The 27,339-nt window shown below is 37.1% G+C and overlaps 1 protein-coding gene across 1 annotated transcript in view; it reads right to left on the bottom strand.

Moving 5' to 3' along the window:
* The window catches only part of ME1 (malic enzyme 1), a 189,657-nt gene that overhangs the window by 26,152 nt on the left and 136,166 nt on the right, over positions 1-27,339 (bottom strand). Inside the window, exons 7-9 of the mRNA XM_029223996.1 lie at positions 18,231-18,340; positions 6,544-6,641; positions 4,686-4,799 (exon numbers count right to left, since the gene is read on the bottom strand). Coding sequence (XP_029079829.1) covers positions 4,686-4,799; positions 6,544-6,641; positions 18,231-18,340 — 322 coding nt within the window. The remainder of the gene's footprint in view (positions 1-4,685; positions 4,800-6,543; positions 6,642-18,230; positions 18,341-27,339) is intronic.

Below are 27,339 nucleotides of genomic sequence, written 5' to 3' on the forward strand. Positions count from 1 at the left end.
GTACCTACATATATAGTGATCATATGCTCAATAAGAAATGGAAAAGAGGGAGGAAAAAAAAGCAAGCCAGATACTTTTCACCAAGCTTCAAAGTTTCTTAGGAATCAGAATTTTTTTTCTTTAAACCACAGTGTATGCAATGTATTAACCATCATTCAAGGTGGTGACAGTATCACTGGCTAAAATTCTGACAGTATCACAGGGGAAAGGAAAACTTTTTCCATACAGCATGGAGGTTCAAGCCCTAGACCTAAAGATTAAACTCTCAGGAAGGAAACAACTACCCTTGCAACATAGAAAATACTTTTAGTTACTATCTCTTTCTTACAGGAACCACACATTTAACTATAACTGTAAAGCAAAAAACTCTTTAAATAATTGAAAACAGAACTGTGCCAAACAGAACAAAATAAAATAAAAATAAAATAAAATACTACAGTCCTATTCTGTGTTAGATGAAGTCTATCCTTCATGGTATCTATTAATACCCTACATTTTATTTTGGAGTTTCCTGCGTTAACATTCACTTGGTTTATTGGTGAAAGCCAAGATACATTTATTTAAGAAAAAGTTTAAGTCTGGATTGGTTTTTGTTTGTGGCTTCTTGTCCTCCCTAAAAATGCTCCAAGTTATCATTGTGAAATGCAAATACTAGTCATGCTGGGAGCGCTCCTTTTTTATCCCTTCTTCACTGTATTTATTTGCCCTCTAAATTTTTAGTTTGGAAGGATTGCTTTTAAACCAAGTATTAGTTTGTTTATATTAAAACGTACTAATCTTAGTGGGCTAAACAGTATGTCAACTGTTCCTTGATGTAAGACACTAAACTAAGATATCTGAGGATTATCAGTGACCAAATAATCCATTTCAATCAACCTTACTGATACTGATGAATTATTTAAGATATTGATAATTATAGTACCTATGGATATGAGGTAAATGATAGAAAATACTATAGATGTGGAGTTGAAAACAAAAACTGAAAACAGACAACACATTAGAATAATAATTATCTAGCCTGATGATTACATAACTCCACAAATGCGCTAACCTCACAGTGTTACTTTATAGTTTGGGTTTTATGGGTTTAAAGACTGAAGGAGTTCGACTAATAAAAAATTTTATTTAGAACTTTATTTTTTACATATTATAAACAACTGCATGTAAGTTAATGAAATTAATAAGATGGTTATTATTGGTTTTCAAGAGAGGTTGTAAAAAATACTAAGAATAAAGGATAACAAGCACCAAAAAATCACGCAAAACTGAAAGCAAGATTACACCAATTTAGTAGTTACTCTAAGATTTATTAGTTCTGCCACAAAAATCAACATTATAATTTTGACGGTTTAAAAACATGGAAGAAAAAGTGGTGAATTGAAGTTTCTCTTACATTAAATAGCACAAAAACTATTAAATATATAAGAATCTTTTAAAACATAACTTTATTTATCTTGGCAAGCAGAACATATGCAGCTCTTTGTTTTGGCAAGTAAAAGACATGAAGTAAGAGCGACTGATTCGGTCTAGGCAACAATTTCACAGTTATTCCAAATACTAGTCAGGCTGTAATACATGTCCTTCCAAGTATTGTAATCCATGGAATTTGGAGTCTCAGTTCAGTTAATCTAGTTAAAAGTACTTGAGATGCTAAAATCTATGTATTTTTTTTGAAGATTTCTCATTGAAATATCATGAGAAATCATGAAAGAAAACCACAGTCGTGGGCTTTCACCTTTTCTGATTCTCGCATGTATTGCATCCCTAAGTACAGCACAGTTTGTACAGCGTTTTCCATGGCTCCCACTATATACATATGATGATCCTCAAATCTCCACTTCTGGGAGCTCAGATCCTTTTCCCCAGCATCAGTCTTGTCTCTCCAACTGCCAAAGGGATACCTCTATCTGAGGTCTCCACGGGCACCTTAAACTTGCTATCTCCGAAACTGATCTCATTACCTTTCCCTTAAACTGGCCTATTCTTCATTCCTTTTTTTTTTTTTTGTAACATTAATGGCCACATCACTTACCTATACACCCAAGGAGTCCTGCTGGATTCCTTCCTCTGCTCTACTCCTCCTTCCGTATTTAATCGGTTACTAAGTATGCCAGTCCTGCATCCTAAGTATCTACTGAATCAAACATCTTTCACTGACCCTCTTAGTCACTGCTTTATTTCAGGCCTTAATTAACTTTGATCTGTATTACTGCGACAGCTTTGTAACTAGTTTCTTAGCTGCACCTCATTTCAGTCCATCCTCCGCAAGGCCATCAGAGTGACAAGACGCTGAAAACTGCTCACGTTCAGGATTTAGAAGAGCCTTCATCACCTGTCATCACTAGATTCCTTTCAATCCTAATCCCTAAATGTCTCTTCTCGCAAAATAGTTCCTTTTGCAAATGCCGTTCTTCTGCCTGGAAGGCACTCATTCATCAACTCATTTATTAACAACATATTTATTGTCAATTACTAGACACCAGTAGGGCTTTGAAGATAGAGAGGTAGAAGACACGATCCGTAGCTTCAATCAAGATCTCAGAGTGAACTTGCCATTCAACTTCCCTTATCTCAGTTTTGCATATAAGAAGTTTAAGATGTCTATGGAGACTCGAGATCAACTCCCAACTCTTCCTTTCAAACTCAGCTGGAGAGACGCCTTGTCTTGGAACCGTCCTCAGCCTCCCTGTTCTTCTCTTTAGTGCGGCGGAAGCACCATGCCCTGTGCACCCCTGGCACCAAGGACATATTTCTGTAACATTGTCATGTGGAGTTGTAACTCTTGGCTTGAGTTTTTCCCACTAGGCTGGGAGCCTCCTGAGATCAAGGGCCTTACTGTGTCCCCACAAGTGTAATGCCTGAGTCACAGATGATTTCACTCAGTAAATGTTCTTATTTCATGACAGTATACGTCAGGTGGCCACAGTGTACAGTTTTTTATAGTTATGCTGATTCTTTAAAGCAATAGGAATTTTTAAGCCAACAAACTTAAAACTTTATTTCTTATATACTATAAACAATTACACTGTTATTATTTATTGTTAATAAAACTAATGAAATTATTATTATTTGGTCCCAGGAGATGTTATAAAGGTACTTTCTGTTTTGTTTCACGGTTTTACAGATACTCATGTTCTACAAACAGTTATGCATATACTTTTTCTTCATTTAAAGCAAAATTTCTTGATCTATATCTTTTAAAAAATGAACATTCTTCTAGCTTTAAAGAAACACAATGATTAAGGAGAATCTGGAATATGGAGAAAGGCACTAAAAATAAGTTTTCAAGTAATATGTATTTGATGCATTTCTTTCTCTTTCATATACAACTCAATTTTTAAAGCAAAATAGTTACATATAATATAGTGTTTTCCTATTTTCACCTAACATTATATTATGAATCCTTTAAGGTTATTTATAGTTCTTTGAAAATAACTTTAAGCCTGTATATTACAGGGGCTATTCCCCAATTCATGTCACAATTATCCTTTATTTAGGTAAGTATAACATATCACTATTATAATTACTGTATGATGAAACATTTCACTAATATAAATAGTGCTGTGATAACACCCTCACACATAAAACACTGTACACATCTCTATCTCTATGGTAAAGATTCTTAGAATGGAAACTGTTAGATCAGAAGCATAAACTTTTAAAGACTCTTGGACACACATAAAATAGCTTTCCAGAAAGTCAGCACACATTCACATTTGTTTCTCTATTAAATTCCTGGATACATTGCTTATCACTGGTTTTTTTAAAAATTCACCTTAGGGCTTCCCTGGTTGCGCAGTGGTTGAGAGTCCGCCTGCCGATGCAGGGGACACGGGTTCGTGCCCCGGTCCGGGAAGAGCCCACATGCCGCGGAGCGACTGGGCCCGTGAGCCATGGCCGCTGAGCCTGCGCGTCCAGAGCCTGTGCTCCGCAACGGGAGAGGCCACAGCAGTGAGAGGCCCGCGTACCGCAAAAAAAAAAAAAAAAAATTCTCCTTCATGTGGAAGGGGGATTTACAAGTATATTTTCTCTGGCAGTTTAAGGAAGAGTGAGTGATGTGCACAACTGGCAGCAGTAATAATAACGCCTTACAACTGGGTCATGGTCACCTTCGTACTCCTATTTAGCTTCTCACAATAACCCTATAACGTGGATACCATTGTCTCTATTAAAGCTGGGAGACAACCTCAAGGAAGTTAACACTGAAACAGCCCATTTATTAAAGTTCTTCTCAGGAATTACCATGAAAACTCTCAAGACTCTGGTTAAGAGAAAGTAGCTGGTAAAAGAGTAACTGTTTCATTTTTTTCCTTCTTTCTTTCCAGCCAGTGTGCAATTTGACAGACAGCCCTTAGTGAAAGGAGCTGGACCGAAGTGTTTCACCCGTATCAGTCTCAAACTACCTCACTTGGAAACTAAACTAATTCACGCGGGCAGACAACCGATGGAGCTGTAAAAAGCCTACTCACATGACAGACGGATACGACAGCCAAGCCATAGTTTTCTTCTTTATTCAGAAGAGTACCCGCCTTACTGTATGACATGGTCATTCGTGTGCAATGGCTACTCTTTTAACACAGTGTTGGAAGTCAGGTAGGTGGAAACAGTAGTTGTCTTTGAGATGGGCGTCCAGAATGGGGTACTGATTAAAATACTGTATCTGGTTAAAAATGACAAATTCTTACCTTAACTATTAATCCTTTCGAGTCCACCAACCATATCTTCTTCATGGCTTTCTCCTTTGGTAAACCTTCTTTCTCCATGGCCATAACAATCAAGTGCGCAATCCCTAAGGCAGCCTTAAAAACAAAAATGTTTCATGCTGTTCCACATAATCCCTTATCAAGAGTTACATTTTACCTCATTTCGTCATTGTGAACAAGGAAGTACAAAATGGCTCTATTGACCGAAAGAGCTATATTCTTCACTCGTACTGGGAGTGAAGTATTTTTGTCACATTTGGGTTCTGCTAAATGACAATTATTTACTCTTTTTATTACAACAGAATCACTATTATGCTGCTTTATACTGAGCCACAGATAAACCAGTGATATCCTTGGTTGTCAGCATCTTTAACCCTGTTCATACAATTAAGATTTCCTCTAATAAGAAAATATTGAATTTAAAATAATGAACTTTTCAACCTTGCTTATGAGACTGTATTGCTTATTGTTCAGTTCAAGCTCTGCTAACTGAATTGGAAGAATGAAGTCTGGTCATTTGGATGAGAACTTGACCAATTAGGCAATAAAATGGAACACTTAAAATATGTGTTCCCGAGCATTTATTTACTCTCTTAATTTGGACAAAGAAAGTACTGTGAGATTTCTTGCAATATTAAAGGAAACAACTCCTTTGGTATATGATAAATTTGGTGATGATCTGTGAAATTTCCAAAACCTTTTCAGAGACAAACAAGGGCCAGTTTTGAATCATCCAACCATGAATACCTCTCTCCTGCTGAGTACCAAGAACTGGCCTGTGGCATTCAACAAAACCCTTTGGAAATTTAAAGAAGTTTACTAAAATTAAGTACAGCATATAACAATTCACAGAAATAAAAAAAAATCAAATTTTAATGAGCTGTAATTTAACCTTGATTTTTATTCTGATATGAAAATAAATTTGTGACTTACACCCTGAATTCTTTCACATGTTTATATCTTGTAAGTTTTAGCTTCATGTATTTTGCTTTATTTTAAGAACAAGTAAAATCAAACCCAACACAGTATACATAGTTTCTTCCAGTGTAATACATTTATTCATAATCATATTAAATTTGAAAATTTAAGGCTTCTTAAAATATGTATAGCCACGAAGCATTTCCCCATTTATTACATTCTATAATTCTAAAAAGATTTTGGCAGTTTTCTCACAAGAAGCTCAAACTAAATTGACATTTTAATTTCTATTTTGGGGGTGAATTATTATAACGAGTCTAATTTTCTTCTTTCAAATGATTAACCCATAGAAAAAGAGAAGAGGAAACAGCATTATTTTGTATTCCTGCCATCTCTTTCCAACAATTTTAAATGTTTTAGTTCTTTTGCGTGTGAATGGTTATACTGCATGATGAATGTTCAATTCAAAATATTTTTTCTAAGAAACTTCTATATAGTTATGAATGTGCACATTGAATTGTGAGTCAAGTTAAGACAATTTTGGTATGTGACACTGGAGGATACTAAAAGTTAGCGTCAGCTATAATAGCTTAAATACTTAAAGGTTTCTATATATAATTAGTCATACATTGGAAACTTTTTTGGTTCCTGCATGGCACCTTAAATATGCCTAACAAAAACCCACGGCAACATCTGATAATCTTACAAATTGAAAACTGTGAAAATATCTCTATGCCTCTAAAGTCTCCTGTGAAAAATTAATATGCCTCAATACTTAATTTGAAGAATCTTTCAGTAAAACCTATAGTCTCAATAAACTAAAAATTTGAGAGACTGCCTCAAACTTCAAATTCATGAGTAATTAGAATGAATGTTATGTTCACTAGTGTAGGAGAACGTAAGCCCTACATAAGGCAGGTACCTCTCCAGCTCCTTGGAATAGTATTGTTTGATCAGACAGCTTATTCTTGGTTATTCGAAGGGCTGCAAGGATGCCAGCAACTGCGACAGATGCCGTTCCTGCAACAAGAAACACCCTGAGCAATCCTCACATGGGCGCTGCTGTATCCCGAATCCCAAGCCTCAAACTGATACTCATGTCTTAAAATCATCACACAACAGGTTAACTGGTGCAGAAAAGGAACCTGCAGTTGTCTGACCCCACGCTTGCATTTGACGTGAAATTCTCAGGCTACTGACATCTGTCTTTCAAGACAGCAACTTACGACTGTTGAAAACTTTCCAAAAAAGAAGGTTCTGTGGCTGAATTTGGTGATGCAGTGACTAAGAGCCTGCTGGAGAGGATGTGGAGAAGAGGGAACCCTCCTACACTGTTGGTGGGAATGTAAGTTGGTGCAGCCACTGTGGAGAACAGTATGGAGGTTCCTCAGAAAACTAAAAATAGAGCTACCATAGGATCCAGCAATCCCACTCCTGGGCATATATCCAGAAAAAACTATAATTCAAAAAGATTCATGCACCCCTATGTTCCTAGCAGCACTATTCACAATAGCCAAGACATAAAAACAATCTAAATGTCCATTGACAGAAGAATGGATAAAGAAGGTGTGGTACATATGTATGTACAATGGAATATTACTCGGCCACAAAAAAGAATGAAGTAATGCCATTTGCAGCAACATGGATGCAACCAGAGATTATCATGCTAAGGGAAGTAAGTCAGAAAGAGAAAGACAAATATCATATGACATCACTTATATATGGAATCTAAAAAAATGATACAAATGAAGTTATTTACAAAACAGAAATAGAGTCACAGATGTAGAAAACAAAGTTATGGTTCCCAGGGGGGAAAGGGGGAGGGGGAGGGATAAATTAGGAGTGGGAGGTTGGGTTTAGCAGATGTAAGCTTTTATATATAGGATGGATAAGCAACAAGGTCCTACTGTATAGCACAGAGAACTGTATTCAGTAGCCTATGATAAACCATAATGGAAAAGAATATTTTAAAAAAAGAATGTATATATATTCAAACTGAATCACTTTTCTGCACAGCAGTACTTAACACAACATTGTAAATCAACTATACTTCAATTTTAAAATAAATAAATAGATAGATAAATAGATCAATAAATAAAAAAGAACATGGGGTTGGGATTCCTAGGTGGATTTCCAGCTCAACCTGTTTACTAGCTGAATGAATTTAGAGAAATCATTGTGTTTATCAGTTTGCTCAGCTGTAAAATCACTGTATTATACGAGATCAAAAAATACTAAGTGCTATTAGAAAATTTAAATGTTTTAATTTTCAACTGGAAAAATTAACAGTCAATAGCAACGAAAAACCGATGTTGGTGCAGTCTTTAATCAGCTTCCTACCTATGATAAATCACTGGTGAATCCCAAAGACACTGGACAAAATTAATGTAAAAATTATGTAGGATAAAAACTGAGCTTTCCTCATCATGCCTCATGGTAGTAGAAACTTCACCAGTTCTAATTTTATTACTTTGCCATATAAGCTTTCACAGATCACAGAGCAGTTCTTTTGCTTTGAACATAATTACATGGCTCAATTCCTTCATGGTTCACGTCTGAAATATAACCCTGAAGCTTCCTGCAGTACCTCCCTGTTGTATCTACAATTTACTCCTCTAAAGTAACATTCTACCTATGATTCCTAGATCACTCAGCTGGGTAGTAAAGCCTAGTGAAACTTTAAACACCCTCATTTAGTTAAAAAAATAAAAATAAACCAAAAAACATAGATTAGGATAGGTTTGAAGAGTGACACAATGATGAAGCGTTATGTATGCCAAATACCAAAGATGCATCAAACATTGCACCATCAGTAGATTTGTTCTTTTGAATCTTTTGGTTGTTTGCTTCTTTCTTATAGAATTTGGTAGTCACAAATAAGATCACAATAAATGATTAATTATTGAAGAGCTGTGTGTCTCTTGCATGTTTTTTATTTAGGAACACAAATATAAAATGCTTGCAATTTTGAGCCGCCATGCTACACATTATGAATTGCAATTAAGTCACACATCACACAAAGGTCACTCTTCTATATATTATTTATGATGAAAGCCTGTGTAAAAATAAGGCTGATCTACGTAAGAAAGATACCATGGCAGGTTTAGAATGGTATTTGCTTCATACAACAAGATAGATTGACTAGAGTTGTTAAACAGATGAAAAGAGAATTTTAATTAGAGAGGTACAGCTATCCAGACACTAGATGAACACTTATTCACAAATAGCATCTCAAACTGTCTCTACATTGGCCAGAAGTTTGGATTTAAGGGACTCTAAGCTCCCTTCCAACTCTGAGATTCTGTAACTTGAAGGGTCTCTACAGAGTCTACCAGCACCCCAAGATTTAACCAGCTGAAGAGTCAAAGTTGAAGTATCATCAACAATCACTGTCTATACTATTGTTCTGATTTTTAAATAGAATTGGGCATTTAAGGATAGACAGAATAAAATATTCCAAAAGATACTTGCTATAATGTGTGATATTTTTATATGGTTATGCTACATCATTCTGCACTAAAACTCAAAATGTTTTAAGTTCAGACATATTACCCCAAATAAGGCAAAATAAGTCTCTTAACTACACTGGATATCAGAGCCTTATATTTAAAAGTATATTTTATGGGGATTCCCTGGTGATGCAGCGGTTAAGAATCCACCTGCCAACGCAGGAGACATGGGTTCGAGCCCTGGTCCGGGAAGATCCCACGTGCCGCGGAGCAACTAAGCCCATGTGCCACAACTACTGAGCTTGCTCTCTAGAGCCCACGTACCCCAACTACTGAAGCATGCGCGCCTAGAGCCCGTGCTCCGCAACAAGAGAAGCCCCCACTCGCCGCAACTAGAGAAAACCTGCGCACAGCAACGAAGACCCAACGCAGCCAAAAATAAATAAATAAAATAAATAAATTTTTAAAATATATTTTATAATATTTCCTGAGGACATAATGAAACATCTAAACTTCTCTTTACAGAATTAACAAAATTAGAAATATTTAGCACTACCAAAAGGTGAACTTGAACATGATTCTTCTACATAACCTGGTCCTACCACCTGATACTGCCTTGATTTAAATTTCATTGCAATCAAGGGAGTAAATGTAGCAAGTTGATATTACATAAAAATGTGAGTCTCCACATTAAATTGTTCCAAAGTAACTTCTGCTTTGAGATTGAAAACTAAACTTTTAGGAAATCAAAGACAGGTTAAAGTTTATTTTTGTACTATCACTTTTAAAGAGTACTTAACATTTAACATTGTTAGCGAGATACTAAAGGGTCAATCTTAAAAAGTGTAGAAACTTCTATTGTCTTTGTGTACATTACAACTTTAACATTAAGTCACCATTTATGCTGTCCCTTTGCTGTGGTTATTAAATATCAGTCTTACCTTTTATCAAAGAATCACTTCTACTAATGCAATTCATTTATTAAATCTGATTAGACTTACTATATAAAACTAGTAGAGAAGACTTATGTATAATCCAATTATTACAGTGCTTTACTAGATAAATAGATCAGGTGAAGAACGAGAACTAGAGGCAGAAGGAGGATGAATAAATGTGTTTAAGCACAGACTGAGGCGTTTAGGGCACCTACCCCGGTCCTGAGGGGTGAATGTGAGAGGTCCAGGGTACCTACCCCGGTCCTGAGGGCCTGAGTGTAGGAGGCACCAAGTACCTCTGGAAGTGGGGATAAAAGAGAGGATACACACAGGAAGCTGCTCAAAAATCTGTTAAGAAGTTGTCTGAACCCAGACAACTCCTGTCGGCACACAGTTGACTCTCCCACACCCTGGAGGTTTAGAAAGAAACTAGAGGTTTCTTTTCTTTTTTTTTTTTTTTTACTGTACGCGGGCCTCTCACGTTGCGGAGCACAGGCTCCGGACGCGCAGGCTCAGCGGCCATGGCTCATGGGCCCAGCCGCTCCGCGGCATGTGGGATATTCCCGGACCGGGGCACGAACCCGTGTCCCCTGCATCAGCAGGCGGACTCTCAACCACTGCGCCACCAGGGAAGCCCCTAGAGGTTTATTTTCTAAAGAGGGTCTCCGGACTGTAAGGCACCAGACATAATTGTAAGGTTCCAGGGATAATGGTGCAACGGTACCATACTCAAAATAAGAAGACTAAATGAAAGTTTATTCTTTCCCTACTTGGCTTGAAGAATACTGGCAGAAAGTTGACACTGGCAGGAATAATAAATAATATAATAATAAATATGTCACCTATAATCCCATTGTCTAGGTACCGTAGTTTTCAACATTCTGATGTACATTCTTACAAGTTCTTTCTCTACCTGATATATGCAAATTCAAGAAAACTTTATAGAAAAATATTTCATGGGAATAGAATCTAAAAAAGAGTGGATATATGTATATGTATAACTGATTCATTTTGCTGTACATCTGAAACTAACCCAACATTGTTAATCAACTATATTCCAATAAAAATTAATTTTAAAAAATCTCATGCCATGCTTATTATTTTAACATACTTATTTAACATATTTTTATCACCTAAAAATATTTTGTGACTATCTTACCATATCAATAATATATTTTAAAATATTATTTTGTATAGTTATAATATCCTATAGGATGAACCTGTGATAATTTATTTAACCAAACCTGTATCTTTGGGTATTTAGAGGCTTTCTGATTTTTGCCATTAAACATAACATCACAATAAATATCTTTATCTGAATAGACATTTTTCCAGAGAAGACATACAAATGGGCAAGACCTCACTAACCATCAGGGGAATGCCATTCAAAACCAGAATGGGATATTACCTCACACCTGTTTGAATGGCTATTATCAAAAAGACAAGGGACCCTCCTGTAATTTGCTACAGGATGCATCTCCCAAATTGCAATTCCTCTGCTCTTCCTGAATAAACTTAATTTCTGGTATTAAAAAAAAAAAGACAAAAAATAACACATGTTGTCAAGGATGTAGAAAAAAAAGAACCCTGGTGCACTGTTGGTGGGAATGTAAATTGGTGCAGCCTCTATGGAAAACAGTATGGAGGTTCCTCAAAAAATTAAAACTAGAATTACTATGTGACCCAGCAATTCCACTTCTGCGTATTTCTCTGCAGGAAACGAAATCACCATCTTGAAAAGATACATGCACCCCTATGTTCACTGTAGCATTATTTACAATTGCCAAGACGTGGAAACAACTCAAGTGTCCAATGACAAATGAACGGGTAAAGAAAATGTGAAGTAGATATATATATGAATATTATTCAACCACTAAAAGGTAAGAAATTCGGTCTTTTGTGACAACAGGGATGAACCGTGAGGGCATTATGCTAAGTGAAACAAGTCAGACAGAGAAAGACAAATACTCTACCTCCCTTATATGTGGAATCTAAAACAAAAAACAAACACATAGATACAGGGAACAGACTGGTGGCAGTTGTACAAAATGGGTACAGGGAGTCAAAAGGCACAGACTTCCAGTTAGAAGATAAATAAGTTCTGGGGGTGTAATGTACAGCATGGTGACTAAGTTAATAATACTATATTGTACATTGAAAGTTGGCACAAGAGTAGATCTTCAAAGTTCTTATCACAAGAAAAAAAGAACTTGTAACTATGCGTGGTGATGGATGTTAACTTATTGTGGTGATCATTTAGCAATACATACGTGTATCAAACCATTAAGCTGTACACCTAAAATTAATACAGTGTTATATGTCAATTACATCTCATTTTGAAAATAAACAAATATTTAAACTAACTAGCTAAATATCCTTGTATATTTGTTTTGCACACCTTCGTCTGCAGAGGATAAATTTCTAAAAACAGAATTCTTGGATCAAAGATCTGCATAATATTAAGATCTGTGACATGTACTGCCACCCCAAGAGTTGTACCAATTTATATTCCCAACATCAATGTACAAGAGTGTTCATTTTCCTAAAGCATCATTAACAGTTGGGATTACAATAAAAATCTTTGACAGCTTGATACAGAAAATGAGTTTGTCATCTGCTGTTTAATACGCTTTTTAAAACTTGGTGTGGTTAAACTTTAAAACATGTTTTCAGGCCAATGGTATTCCTTCATTTGTGAAATGTCTGTTCTACCATGTCTGACTTTGATCTTTTCAATTATCAAAGCATTTGGTATAAGATTAGGCTACATTTACCTTATTTTTAAAAATCCTAACAAGCTAGTTTCATTATGGCAAAAATTTCTATGTAAATTACTTAGAATGCCAAGTTAGAGAATAGCTATTCCAGAGAGGGTATTATGGGAAGAAAAATCCCTTTTTGCAGCTGATTTTTTTTTTTTTTTTTTTTTTTGCGGTACGCGGGCCTCTCACTGTTGTGGCCTCTCCCACTGCGGAGCACAGGCTCCGGACGCGCAGGCTCAGCAGCCATGGCTCACGGGCCCAGCCGCTGCGCGGCATGTGGGATCCTCCCGGACCGGGGCACGAACCCGTGTCCCCTGCATCAGCAGGCGGACTCTCAACCACTGCGCCACCAGGGAAGCCCTGCAGCTGATTTTGAAGACCAAAGGATGAGACCTTATTCTTTTGATCTGAATTTGCTGAATTCTGATGGTCTCCAGATTATATTATTAAATCTCCATTTCTGTTTTCTTTTTCTTAAAATTCTTTTTTTTTTTAATGTGGACCATTTTTAAAGTCTTTATTGCATTTGTTACAATATTGCTTCTGTTTTATGTTTTGGGTTTTTGGTCGCGAGGCATGTGGGATCGAACCCGCACCCCCTGCATTGGAAGGTGAAGTCTTAACCACTGGACTGCCAGGGAAGTCCCGTAATTTCCATTTCTTAATAGCTAATTTGCACACTTCTTCTAGTTAGCAATAATTTATAATTAGAATGCATTAAGGTCTAAATAAATTTTGAACCAAAATCTCTATCATTTAAGATTATTTTAGATCATTAATATAGTAGAATTTAAGTATTTTTAAAAATCAAATACTTTTCATAAAATGCTAATAAATTTAAATAACACATCTGTTAAAAAAAAAAAAAGGAAGAAAGAAAGTTCCCCCAAAGGCCCAGTGTAAAAGCATTTATTTACATGGTAAGGCTGTAATAGTTATGTAATTATTTTTGTTGGCACTAGAATGCAATTTCTATGCCCACAGTGAGGAAAGTATGACATCTGTGGGCAAAATAGTAAAAACATAAGGTTAAAAAGGTAAAATAGAAACATATGGGGAAGATGTGTCACTAAGGACACTATTTTGGTATGGAGAAAGCACAAAACAGTTTGGTCAGTTCTAGTCAGAACCCCAATAACTTGCCACAAGTTTTGTCTAGTCAGAGATTAGACCCATTTTTCTCAAACGTAACTTTCTGTTGGCTAAGGCAGTAGGACCCTAAAATGTGGAAATATGTAGACTGTGTGTGTGCAGATTATACTTTAGGCAGATTAGTTGAGGTGAAAACTAGTTATTTAATGCTCCATAGGGGTGATCTGCTGGGGGAAATGTTCCGCTGTGGATTCTCAGGGCAGCTCCACATGCAGTGCTCTTGGCTTGGCCTGGCATCTGCCTCAGATTTCCTGTGCTCCTGACTTTAATGCTGATGCAGCCCAAGCCTTGACCCCTAAATTCTTGGCCACAGTTGACAGAAATGCTGACCCTAATTCCTAATTGCTCATTTTGTTTGATGATTTGGATTTAGCGTTCTTTTCCCTAAACTGAACTCTGATACCTATTTATTCTGTAAAATGATTCAAAACTGTGCAATACCAGTCTTTAACGTCTATACAGACATTTCTGTGAGACCCACAAAATCAAAAGATATAGACTATTAAAGAAAGGACAGGGCAGTTTTGTTCAACAGTTAACTGGTGGCTACTTTAGAGACTACTACAAAATGAACTGATAAGTGACTTATAGACACTGATCTACAAAGCCTATGTCTGTAGCATCAAAGGCACTCTATCATTATATATTATATCTTCAAGTTAGGGTTATAGCACGTTAAAATTAGACTGTCTTCATTTCCTTTCTGAAATCCTCCACATATTCACTTCTTATAAACACTCAAAAAAATGAATACAAAAAGAAGAAAATGAAGTTGAAATAACATAAGGATCTTTGTCATGAAGATGGCAATAAAGTAATAATGTAATTAACATCACAAAGGATTTTAGGAAAAGAAAGAGTAGACCAATTACGTTAGTGTGCCTCAAAACGTAAAAAGAGACTCATTATCTTTAAATACACTATATTTACATAGCTATGTTATACTAAAGAACTTAAGCATAGTCAATTTTAAAAATTATAAAGTATATTTCAGTTGACAGAGTACTTTCACAAATAACTATTTTGGTCCACAATATAAACTCTACGAGAGAAATATTATCATCCTCATTTTACATGTAAACTTTTCTTTGACCACCTCATTTCCAATGGCATTCATCTTACTCCACTTTGGCTACATTCCTCCTAAGTTTCATCTTGGTTCATCTCTCAGAACTAATCCTTCTTGGAAGAACTACATTAGAATACCTCACTCATCATGGTCGCAATCTCCTACCTTTCCAGTTCTTTACTCAATTATCCCCATTATACCTATTGTTTAATTTCATGGGAATCTAGCCCTTTGGCCCTATCTACCCACCCTTATATCTTCACTTCCTTCTCTATCCAACTTAGTGCTATGGTCATACTTTAACCTTAACTCTTATCCCGCTGTCCTTTCTCTGCACAAATACGTAAAATACCCAGCATAGATAAACCCAACTGACCATCCTGGCCTTGCCTACTCCTAAGCTCTTGCACTCAAGCTGCTCAGCCTGGGGTCATGGTATGTTTGTGGTGTTCAACTTCAGTGGACCCTCAGCACCCACTACTGAATCCTTTTGTGTTTCATGGTCAGATGGCTCTCTAGTCCTCTACAGCAGTTCTTTCAAATTCCCTTTACCCTCATCAAACTTCTAATCCTCTCATTTCCAAAGAAAAAAATAGAAGCTATTATATAACTTCCTGCCATAGATGAGAAATTAAAACTCAGAGAGGTGAAGTCAATTGATCAAAGTCCACAGCCAATGAGGAAGGAGCAAAGCAAGTCAGTCTGACCCCAGAGTTCTTAACATCTATATGTTATAATGGCTCTCATTTTCTCATTCTCAGTTACTGCCTTCCCATTCTACCAGTTCTTCAAGGCAAACACCTAGGCTCTATCCTCATCATCAACAACTACTCATCTATTTCTTAATCTTGACTGGCATTTTCCCAGAACCAGGCACCATCACCACGAACTTGGACTACAGCAACAGCCTTTAGGTTTGCTCCCAATGAATCCAGTCTCTACACTGAAAACAGTGAAAGGGATCGCTCTAAAATGTACGCCTACCTTAGCCAACCTAATTCCTTAGTTCGACCCTCACCAACTCTTTTTAGACCAGAGGTTGGCAAACTCTTTCTGTACGTGGCCAGATAGTAAGTATTTTAGGGTTTGCGGTCACGTGATGTCTGCCCCAGACTTACAAAAGCAATCATAAATAATACATAAACAAATGGGCATGGCTGTGTGGCAAGAAAACTTTACAAAAACAGACAGTGGGCTGGATTTGGCCCATAGGCTGTAGTTTGCTCACTCCTGCTTTGGACGTGTTACAGTCATTCATTCCACTAACATTATGTACCTTCTATGGGCTGGGCACTGTATTAATGACAAGGTGATGAACAAAACAGACATATTCTTGTCCTTCACAGAGCTTAAAGTTTAGTGGGGAGGGAGATATTAATTTTTTTAATTATATAAATATATAGAACTGTTTCTGTGATAAGTTCAACAAGGGAAAAATAAGTAGGGCTATGCAAGCCTATGATAGGTAGATTTGACTTAGCACAAGGATCCGGAAGATCCTCCTGAGGAATGTCATGACTGAGAAGAGATTTGAAGAGGGGAGGGAAGAGTATTCTAGGAGGATGGATCAGCATTTGAATAGACCCTGTGACAGGAAGAAGTCTGGCTTATGTTTGGACCTGAAAAAGACGGTGATGGCTAGAATGGCAAAAAAAAAATGAGGTTGGAGAGACAGGTAGGGATCAGACCATGCATTTTGGACCATATTTATGACTTTCATCTTAAGTGCAATGGAAAACCATTCAAGTATTTTATGGAACGGATGATATGACTAGATATCTATGGCAAAAAGAAAACTTTGGCTTGTCACAAAATTCTCAGCTCCTAGGTCTACATCTGGCAAACTGCAGTCATACTACGGAGAGAACACATAAGAAGGGGAAGCAACAGTAAATGTGGACAGATTTCTTAGAAAATGCCCATTATTTAGGAGAGATGATGGTAACTTACCTTAGGTTAATGGAGAGGAATCTGTGGAAGAGACAGACTTTTACAACAGAAAATCAGGAGGATGAGTGATGGAGTGTATTTGGCAGGGAGAGATGAAGAAGAGAGAGACATCAGGAATTCACAGAGAAGGAGAACACACGAAGAAGGCTGAGGTTGGTGGGGAAATAAGAGTTTGATGGTGGGGAGGTTGAGTATGAGACAACTTTGAGACAACCCAGAGGAAATTTTAAATAACCAGATGGGTATATGGACCCGGAATTCAAAGAAGTCTGGGCTAAATATATAAATCTGCTAGTGGGATGGTGGCCTTGCAGTATATACCTAAGATATAATAGAACAAAGAGAAAAGACCCTGGTACTGAGTGTTGCAGTGTTCTGGCATTTAATAGCTAGTCAGAGAGGGACGAACCCGGAAAAAAAAAAGGGTGAAAGTTCAAAGAGGTAGGAAGCAAGTCAGCAGGGGCATGTGACACGAAAGTTGACGGAAGAGAGTATTTCAAGGAAGACAGTGGGGTCTACAATGTTAAATGCTGCTGAGAATCCAAGTAAGGTCAACACTGAAAAATGTTAACTGCGATGAGTGAAATGGAAGCCATTTGTGATCTTCTTTCAGGTTGCCAGAACTTACTATGGTCTTCCTCCTTTAGATCTCTGCCTGCGCTTTTATTCTACCTGCCCTTCATGGAACAGGAAGAGTAAGATTCTCATTGGAAGGTTTCGGATGTGGGGAGGTGGGTTGGTGGGTGGGGTGGTGTGGATCTAGAGAGAGCTGCAAAAAAAGGCTTAGTGAGAAACAAAACAAGTAACTTAGACAAAAGCAGGTAGCCAAGCATCTACAATCAATCAAAGACAAACAGGAAACCGCGGTACACACTGTATACAAAGGCAGCTTCTGCTGGGGTAAAGCTCAGAAACTGTGACTGATCTCTAAGCTTAGAAAACTGACTGAGATGAAGGCTGAAGAGAGAAAAATATACAGTCTTCATTTTAAACAATGAATAATATATTTTCATACATTTTATTCTTTGTTTAGCCATGATCACTGGGGATTTTATCAGATTTTAGGGCACCTGTTCTCTAGCTCACACATAATATGGTACATTCTAAAGTCACAGAGTACTTTTCTCAAATACGTAAAATTAAATGAGAAATAATGTGTGAAATCATCAAGCATAATCCCTGGCATTTAATCGGTATCCAGTGCAAATTTACTGAATTTGAATCATTATAAAATTACAAACTAATATCAGGACATGTTGGTCTTGATCTACATGCAGTGAAAATCTGATTACCTTGAATATCATCATTGAATGTGCAGTACTGGTTTTGATACTTTTTCAGGAGCCGAAATGCATTTATATTGGCAAAATCTTCAAACTGAATAAGGCAATTCATGCCATACCTATGGGACAAAATATTCACATTAGAAGAGGTTAATGAAATAACATTTAAAAATAAACCTTGAAAATTAGACTACAGAAAAGGCAAAACATTATTTTCTTTTAAAGGTCCTATCTTGCTACTTAGTATAAATATATAATACAATGTCTGTTCAGTAAATATTTACTACATGCTTACTACAGGAAAAAGCATTGCATTGGCACTGTGAAATACTACAAAGATGACAAAAATATGGTACCCTGCAGTCAAGTAATTTAAAAGTTAGTAGAAATTATTTTGAAATAAATGAAAAGTGCATGAAAAGTAATATGAAAGTGGTACAAACAAGGGACAACATGTTGAGAAGCCACGTATCACTCCTAACTGGGGTTACAAACCAGGTAAGAAATGAACTTTTAATCACGTCATGATTTCAAAAGTAGAGATGTAAGGTTCTACAAGCTGAGTAAACAGCAGAAGCAAAGTAACTGAAGTGAAAGTTAGGAGAGTAAAAAAAATCATTCAAAAAACAGCAAGAAGCCCCATTTGGCCAAAATGTCGTGTTTGGTACATGTAAGGGTGTAGTGAAAGACAAGGTCAGAATTTTATGTTGGAAACCTTAAAAATTCTAGCCTAGGATTCTGATGTTTGTTCTATAGCCATAACCAAACACTGAAAAGCTTTGAGCTTTGAAGTATACAGCACAGATTTTTATTCCTGAAATTAACTTACTGGTTTGACCCTTTATTCTTATGATCATCTATGGCCTGTACATCCAAGACAAGGGAAATTAACACCATTGATACCCCAAGTATCTGAGAGTTACCAGAGAAAGCCTTATAGCCATGGCCATCTTTGCTAGGTGATTTAGAGATGTATGGTCTCCAACCTCGGCTAGACTCCCACTGCTGCCGTATTTATGATTCCTTTTCTTTGTCTTTGGTCAGCTTCCACTGCTATTGCACCCAAAGGCTATTCCTAATCTTCGCCAATCCTTTTAAATCTTGACCTCTTCACCTGTCTCCTACTTCCTGGCATAGTGAGGGCATAATGTGTGATCTCCCTCAACTATTCTCCTCCCACCGCATCTCCCATCTCCCATCTCTCATTTCTATCTTTAGCGCTACCCTGCAGGCATCAGTCAACAAGGCGTTCCTCTTCCTGTTTAAGGTAACTCACCGCTGCTGCCCACGTTCCCAACACTTCCTTCTTAATTAGCTCCCTCTCTCCTATTTACAACTCCTTCTTCTGGACAAGTTCCTTCCTCTTTTTTGATAACTGACTTGGAGCTTCTCATTAGAGGGAAAAAGTTCTTTCCTCAACCCCATGTTTTTCCTATCCTTTCCATTTAAGGTATATGAAATATTAGTTTACAGTTTACATTATTTCTCCATCCCCTGTCATTTACCTTCTGTCCTCACGACTCTGCTAAAATTGCTGCTCTAAAATTAGAATGTTTCCGAACTAAAAAATCCAAGAGACACTGTTTCCCATCCCTAATTTACCAGGGCTCTTTGCTGCATTGCCACTAATTCTGTTTACCTTTTTTCCTTGAAACTCTATTCCCTAGGCTTCTGTGATATCACACTTTTCTGTGCCTTCTCCGAAACTACTGATCATTTCTTCTTCTTTCTCCCTTAGGGAGTTCTTAGCACTTAAACATTGGTGTTTCCCATGACTCTGTCCTTGGTCTACTACATGGTGTATGTGTGTGTGTGTGTGTGCGCACGCGCGTCCGTCCATCCTGACAGAATCTCAATCCTATCATAGTTTTAATCACCAATTATATACAGTGACTCCCAAAGGTATGTTTCTACTCTACTCCTGTGAACTCCAGACTTGTAAATCTCATGACCAGCTGGATAATTTCACGTGAACGTACCTCAAGTTGAAAAGTCCAAAATTAAACTCATTACATTTCCATAATACCCATAAGTGCTCAGCAAATATTTGTTGGATGAATGTAATTTATAGATATTTTCTCATTTAATCTCAGGGTGCAATTTTATAGATGAGGATAGCCTTGGGCACCAGGTAAGCTGGGGAGGGGAGATCTGCACACTCAAGTCTGCCTGATGATGTGGTAGAGCCTGATGTTGAAGCTAAGCTTTAAGTTTATGATTGATTCCTTTCTGTTATCCTGTAGGTTATTATATATACCTTTAAGTATATACCTTTGAACAACGCTGAGTTCTAAAACTAAAAATAAGGAGCTCTATAACAGAAAAGTTTTGTAAAATTTAATCAGAATAATAAACTAGTGAAAAGACTGACTAGTCTTTAGGGGTTATGTTTTGTTGCAAACCAACAGTTAATAGAAAGCTGCTAAGCGCAGGTTTGGTTAACATTTATGACGGCCCTACCTCTTCCTGGTGAAGTCCGCCTCCTCAAGACTTAAACCAACACCTTCTTATAGATTATCCATTCTGTATTTCCAACCTAAATTGCTTACTGAAACTCAATCATCTTCACAGAACATTTCCAAAGTCAAGTAGGCTCTTGACTCAATTTCAACAACTGTTTTTCTATGAGGGAAGCATACATTTCCATGTCTCAGAGACCCAAAGACTGAAGCTATTATTTTACTATTTCCTTTTTAACCCACCATATTCAGTTAATTACCATTTTCTATCATTTCTACTATTTAAATATTATCACAGCCAAAGAAATTAGTCTTGCTCCTGCTAGGACTGCAAAAAGTCTACTTGGTCTCTGCTTCTCCTTTGTCTCCCTCAAACATACGACATAGAGCCACCAAAGTTTTGTAAAACAACAACTTCTGCCAGCTACTCCCTTGCTCAAAATTCACAGAGTGGATTGCTCTGATGATGATGCTCAAATTCCTTAAACTCAGGGATCTACAATCACATTTTATCTTTTCAACTGCCTTCTCTCTCCCTATATTGCAGGGTGAGTCCCTTCCCCACTGAACCACTTCTCTCCTCTCTCAAACACGCCATGTCCGTCTCCTTCCCATGTCTTTATTAATGCACTGCCATTGCAAATCACCGTCACTCTTGAATCGGCAAATATTTTCTATACCAGTTACGAGGGGTCTAAAACTACTAGCATGTAGATGTCTCATCAACTAGATCAAAAGCTTCCTGAGAGACTGAAAACTCTTTCAGACAGTACTACGTCAGTAGAGAGAAGATCAAGTGAATATAATATGTAAGCGAAAATTTATTTCATTCAAAAAGAATAATTGGTTCGGTTAATAATCTGTACTGCCGAACACTATGACTGTCAGTTGCTTCGAATGAGTTGCATCAGAGTAGGTATTTCCCTTTATTTGCCCAAATTCCAGAAGTTCTAGTGTTTTGTGTTTTTCATACTAGTTCAAAAAAAGTATAATCTTTCTATTATTTAAATAGACATAACTTTTATCCTAGAATTTCTCTTTTATTTGGCAAGAAACAAAATCAAGTTCGTTTCATGTTACTTTTTAAAGAGTTGTCACTAAGTAGGTTATAGACGTTTTCAATACCAATAGTTTCTATTAACAGAGGTAAAAAGGTTAGCCTAGGCAAACCAAGATTTTTCAAAAAACTCATTTAGTACTATAAGACGTTAACACATTTTTCTCTTTTGGTTGAATTCCCAAATACAAACAGGAATTAAAATCATGTAAATCACAGTTATTCTTATAATTTTTATTCATATTTATTTGCCCCTCCTTTGAAAATATTTTCTACAGTTACCTAAGAAAACAAATTCCTAAGAAACTGCTAGGTTTTCCACCAGCACTTCAAAATTCTTTCCCGTATACTTTCCTCTTTTCTTTTCTATCAGAGTCATTTTGGAAATGTTAATTATTTGTTCAGAAGACTTTCTATAGTAGTCCTTTAGGCCTTTAAAAGAAGTAATATTTTAATTCAAACAAGCAGCATTAGAAAATTCCCGTATGAGCAAAAAGACTAATAAAATATGAATAAGAAGTTAATGGTCTAAAAGTTCTACTGCCAATATCTTAAATTCTCTAATACTCTCCTTCTCTGCCCCTAGTCCTGTCTTCCCTCTCTTCCACCAACTCCTTCCCCAGCACACTACCCACTCTTCATTTGGTCCTTCCTTTCCTCCGAGTTCATTCTTCCTAGCTTCACCTCTGTATGCTGAAGACAGTTACTCCAGCCATGCACTGGCCATCCCCCTAGTGAAACGGAGCAGGACCCTGTGGGGCTTCTGGGCATAGAAGAACTTTCTGTCCCCCGATTCTGTCCTCCCTATTCTTGTACGGGATAGCCGTCAGCCTCCATGAACTTCCCTGAGTTCCAAAGGGCAAGGTCCAAACAGTTGCTAATCAGGGAAGGGAGGGGAGGCAGAGACAAGAGAGGAGCAGTCAAGAAACAGTAGTGCAGCCTTGGGGCAGGTCCTGGTTCCACCTCAAGGCATACAGGTAACAATATCTTTAAACTCTTTACAGAACTAAAACCCCCAACAAAACGGAAGATGTTAGCATCCTTCATTCCAGAGAAGACCATCTGAGGCCAGATGAAAGGAACCAGAGAAGCTCATCAAGAGACGACATGAGACCAGATTAAAGGAGTGCAGGACCTGCACACACTCTGATCCTTATCAGCAACCCAGCCCTTGAACCACTGCTGTAAAACTCCTCACCAAATCCTCCTAGGTTGGGACACATAGTTTTTGAGGGTCATGAGCCCTCTGTGTCCCCCTTTGACTGGCAAAGCAATAAAGCTATTCTTTCCTCCTTCACCCAAAACTCTGTCTCTGAGATTCGATTCGCCACTGGTGCACAGACGCTGAGTTTTCAGCAACACTAGCAGCCCCTGGCCCCTTGCTCTCCCTCATTCCACTTAGATAGCACACGAGTCCGTGCTATGGAGTCTCAGCTAGGACCTCAATCAAGTCCTGCAATATTTGTTTTCTATTGCTTACTGATCCATAGCATGATCCCAGAGCAGCTTCTGCAAACCATTTTTTACTCCCCTTGTCCCACAAGCATTCCATCTCTTACCAGCCACTACTTCACTGAGATGAATGCCATGCAGAGTGAACAATCTTCACTTTCTCAGCTCCCCCACATTTAAAAATATGTGTGCTTTTACTTCTTCTCTTCTTCCACCTCCGAGATGTATACTTGCTTCCTTGTTTCTAATCTCTCTACAGACCTTACTGCCTCAACTCTACCTCTCTACACTAACAGCTTCAATTTCTCCTTCTCTACTGGTTCCTTCCTGTCTCCAAGGAGCCTCAGGACTCCCTGATTTTAAAACCATGTCTCTTGACCATGACAAAGCCAAAGCTATGGTTACTTATCTCTCTTTCCACCTACTGCCAAACCTCTCAAAAGAAAGGCTGACAAACTTTCCCTCACTTTTCACTTCTTGTTAATATTATGCCTATACTTCAAAGACAGTCTCACACTACCACATTCTGATATCACAATGTAGATGAGGTCTCTTTCTTCTGATCCAACAAAATACTTTGTAAATCATCTGTTTTTCTTCCATTGCAGTTATTTACATATTATTATTATGTCCCTGAAGGTCTATCTTTTTAAATCACTGTAAAATTCAAGGTGAAGACTGTTTCCTGAATTTTTGTTTCTTTTTTTTTTTTGATTACTCATGAACCTTAGCATCTTTTTCTATGTCCATTGGTCATTTGTAATTCTTCCTGGAAGATTATATGGTCTTTGGTTTGTTTTTCTATTTTTACGGTCTTTTCTTTATTATTTCATAAGAGTTCTTCACATATTAAGAATATTAACTTCCTGTTATACATGGTACATGGGGCCTCCCTACTCTAGCATACTGTGTCATTAATCATTTACACAGCATTCCTGTTTGTTTTTACAAAAGGAATTCTAAATTTTTATGTACTCAGATCTTTCCATCTTCTTACTTATAGCTTCTGCCCTTGATGGCATGCTTATTACAATCTTCTCCACACACGTTTAACTATTAATCAAAAACTTCCTCTAGTGATATCATGGATATAGAAAATGATTAACCTCTACAGCTGGTATTATTTTTCACGGTTTAGATGTAGATTTTTTTTTAATATAGATAAAAATGTCTGACTTCTATATAATTCGCTCAACTCTACCAGCACCATCTACTTAATAGCCTATCTTTTCCCCTCATCACCTGTAATCAGATACTATCTTCTCATACATAGTAGAGTCAGTTTTCTGTGCTTTTCTCTTTTATTCTACTATGGCTAACGACAACAAATATCTTTTCACCTTTAATAATATGTGTGTACACACGTGTGTGTGTGTGTGTACACTCACTTATTCTTCACAAGCACTCTATGAGGCAGGCACTGTTATTATCCTCATCTTATAGATGAGAAAACAGGCACAGCATGTTGGTACTGCTCGGTAATGATAGCCTATAATAGTAATGATTAACCTACTAATCCCTCTATCCACTGAAAAATGCCTCTATTTTAACTACTATAGTTTTTAAGTGACTTTAATATTTAGTAATATTAGTCATCTCTCATTCTTCTTTTTTCAGTATTTGCTTGGCTGTGTTAGCAGTTTAAAAACATAGACTCTACTCAACAGTAAAAACCCAAAACCCTCCAACTAAAAAATGGGCAGATCTGAACAGACACTTTTCAAAGAAGGCATACAGATGGCCAATAGGTACATGAAAAGATGCTCAACATCACTAATCATCGCTAATCAACAGAAATGCAAATCAAGACCACAATGAGATATCACCTCATATCTGTTAGAATGGTTCTTATCAAAAAGATAAAAATAACAAGTGTTGGCAAGGAACCCTCTTGCACTGTTGGTGGGAATGTAAATTGGTGCAGCCACTATGGAGAACAGTATGGAGGTTCCTCAAAAAAAATTAAAAATAGAACTACTGTATGATCCAGCAACTCCACTTCTGGGTATTTCTTGGAAGAAAATGAAAATATTAATTCAAAAAAATATCTGCACCCCCACGTTCACTGCAGCATCACTTACAATAGCCAAGAAATGGAAACAACCTAAGTGTCCATCAATGGATGAATGGATAAAGAAAATATGGCATATATACACAATGGAATATTATTTGGGCATAAAAAATAAATGAAATCTTGCCACTTATAACAACATGGAAGGACCTTGAGGGCATTATGCTAAGTGAAATAAGACAGAGAAAGACAAATACCGCATGCTCTCACGTATATATGGAATCTAAAAACAAACAAACAAGAAGAAAAAAAAAAGTTCATAGATACAGAGAACTTTTTGGTGGCTGCCAGAGAAGGGGGGGGGGGGGGGGGGGGGGGAAATGGGTGAAGGTGATCAAAGGCTACAAACGTCACGGTGTAAAGTAAATAAGTCCTGGGAATATAATGTACAGCATGGTAACTGTAGTTAATAATATTGTATTACATATTTGAAAGTTGCTAAGGGAGTAGATCTTGAAAGATAAAAACTTTTTTGTAACTATGTATGGTGATGGATGTTAACTAGACTTACTGTGGTGATCATTTTGCAATGTATACAAATACTGAATCATTATGTTGTACACCTGAAACTAAAATAATGTTATATGTCAACTACACCTCAATTAAAAAACAAAACAAAACAAACATGGGCTCTAGAGTCAGAGATCCTGGGATGAAATTCTGTCACTGTGCCTGTTTCTCCCTCAGAATAAATAAGAATAACAATGGCATATTATCATAAGTATATTATCAGGATTAAATGAAGCGATAAGTGCCAATGTTCAATGTGTAAAGATTGGCACTAAGTACTCCATAATCACTAGATATTTTCTATTACTTAATAGTAACGATAGAAGCCATAAACAGTGAAATAATACCCTCCAAAGCCTAAGAGAAAATAAATATCATTCAAGAATAGTATATCTAGCAAAGCTATTCTTCAAGAGTACGGTTGAAACAAAGTCGCCTTTAGATAAATAAAAGCCAAGACTTTTACTAAAGGACTTTTACTAATGGGTGTATTTCAGAGAGAAAGGAAATAATCCCAGAAAAAAAAACATCTTGATATAACAAAACAAAATATAAGTAAACACAAGTAATTTGTATCCATATAAAATAATAAGGATAAGTAAGCTATACTTCCAGCATGACACAGTGAGGAGGCTGGCAAATTTCTTCCCCGCCCAGCAACAATACAGCAGGACAAGTACTTCAACACAACCATGTCAGTGCTCTGGAAATCAACTAAAGGCAAAGAAGCAAAACTTTGAAAGTAAAATGGGGAGTGGGCCAGTTCTTGAAAGGAACATAAAATGCCTACGCTTCTCATAGACACGATGCCATTCTAGGACACTCTTTAGCTATCTTGATTAAAAATAACTCAAATATTAAGAATGGGTAAAAGCATCTCCATGGCTATAAATCATTCCCTTGTTTTTGTTTAAACAACCTTAGCAGAGAGGCAAACTCTATGGTAGCAACTGCTTACCCCAAACACAAATATCAGTCAACAATCACCTGGTGCTCATCATGGCTCCTTCCCCACCTCTCTGGCTTCTAAGCAGCCCTTCAGAAAGTAAAGGCTGCGTGCTTTCAGACAGGGTCCTACGGTTTGCTCCTGATGTGTCATGTACTGTGGTCCAGCAGCACCAGATGATCTGTTATTATGTACCAAAGCAGCAGAACCTTGTGGTTACAGGATGTGAGGAGGAATCAGAGGCTTCTCAGTTCTATTCCTGGACCTACTACTTACTTGGTCCTGTGGTTTGGGGCTGGTTACAATTTCTCTGTGGTTAAAATGAAACCCTCACAATATGGCTTGCCTTCAGTGTTTAGGATACAATGTGGTCAGGTTATGAATTTATAATGTTTTCTAAGTGAAGTCTGGGAATAGGCATAGGTAGTAAAAGGGTGCACAAGATACCTCATCATTTACAAAAGGATATTTTAGAATCTTCCCCTGGAGAATACTGCCTATCAGTTTTCATTTCATGAATTTTCTCTACTTGGTAATTAACTCTGATTTGAGTCCTAAAGATATAGGGAGAGGCACCCTGAATTCATTTTGTGATACAAGCATCTTGCATCATATAATAAAAG

The sequence above is a fragment of the Monodon monoceros genome, unplaced genomic scaffold, assembly GCF_005190385.1.
Source record: "Monodon monoceros isolate NGI ecotype Baffin Bay Population unplaced genomic scaffold, NGI_Narwhal_1 Super_Scaffold_15, whole genome shotgun sequence".
NCBI lineage: Eukaryota > Metazoa > Chordata > Mammalia > Artiodactyla > Monodontidae > Monodon > Monodon monoceros.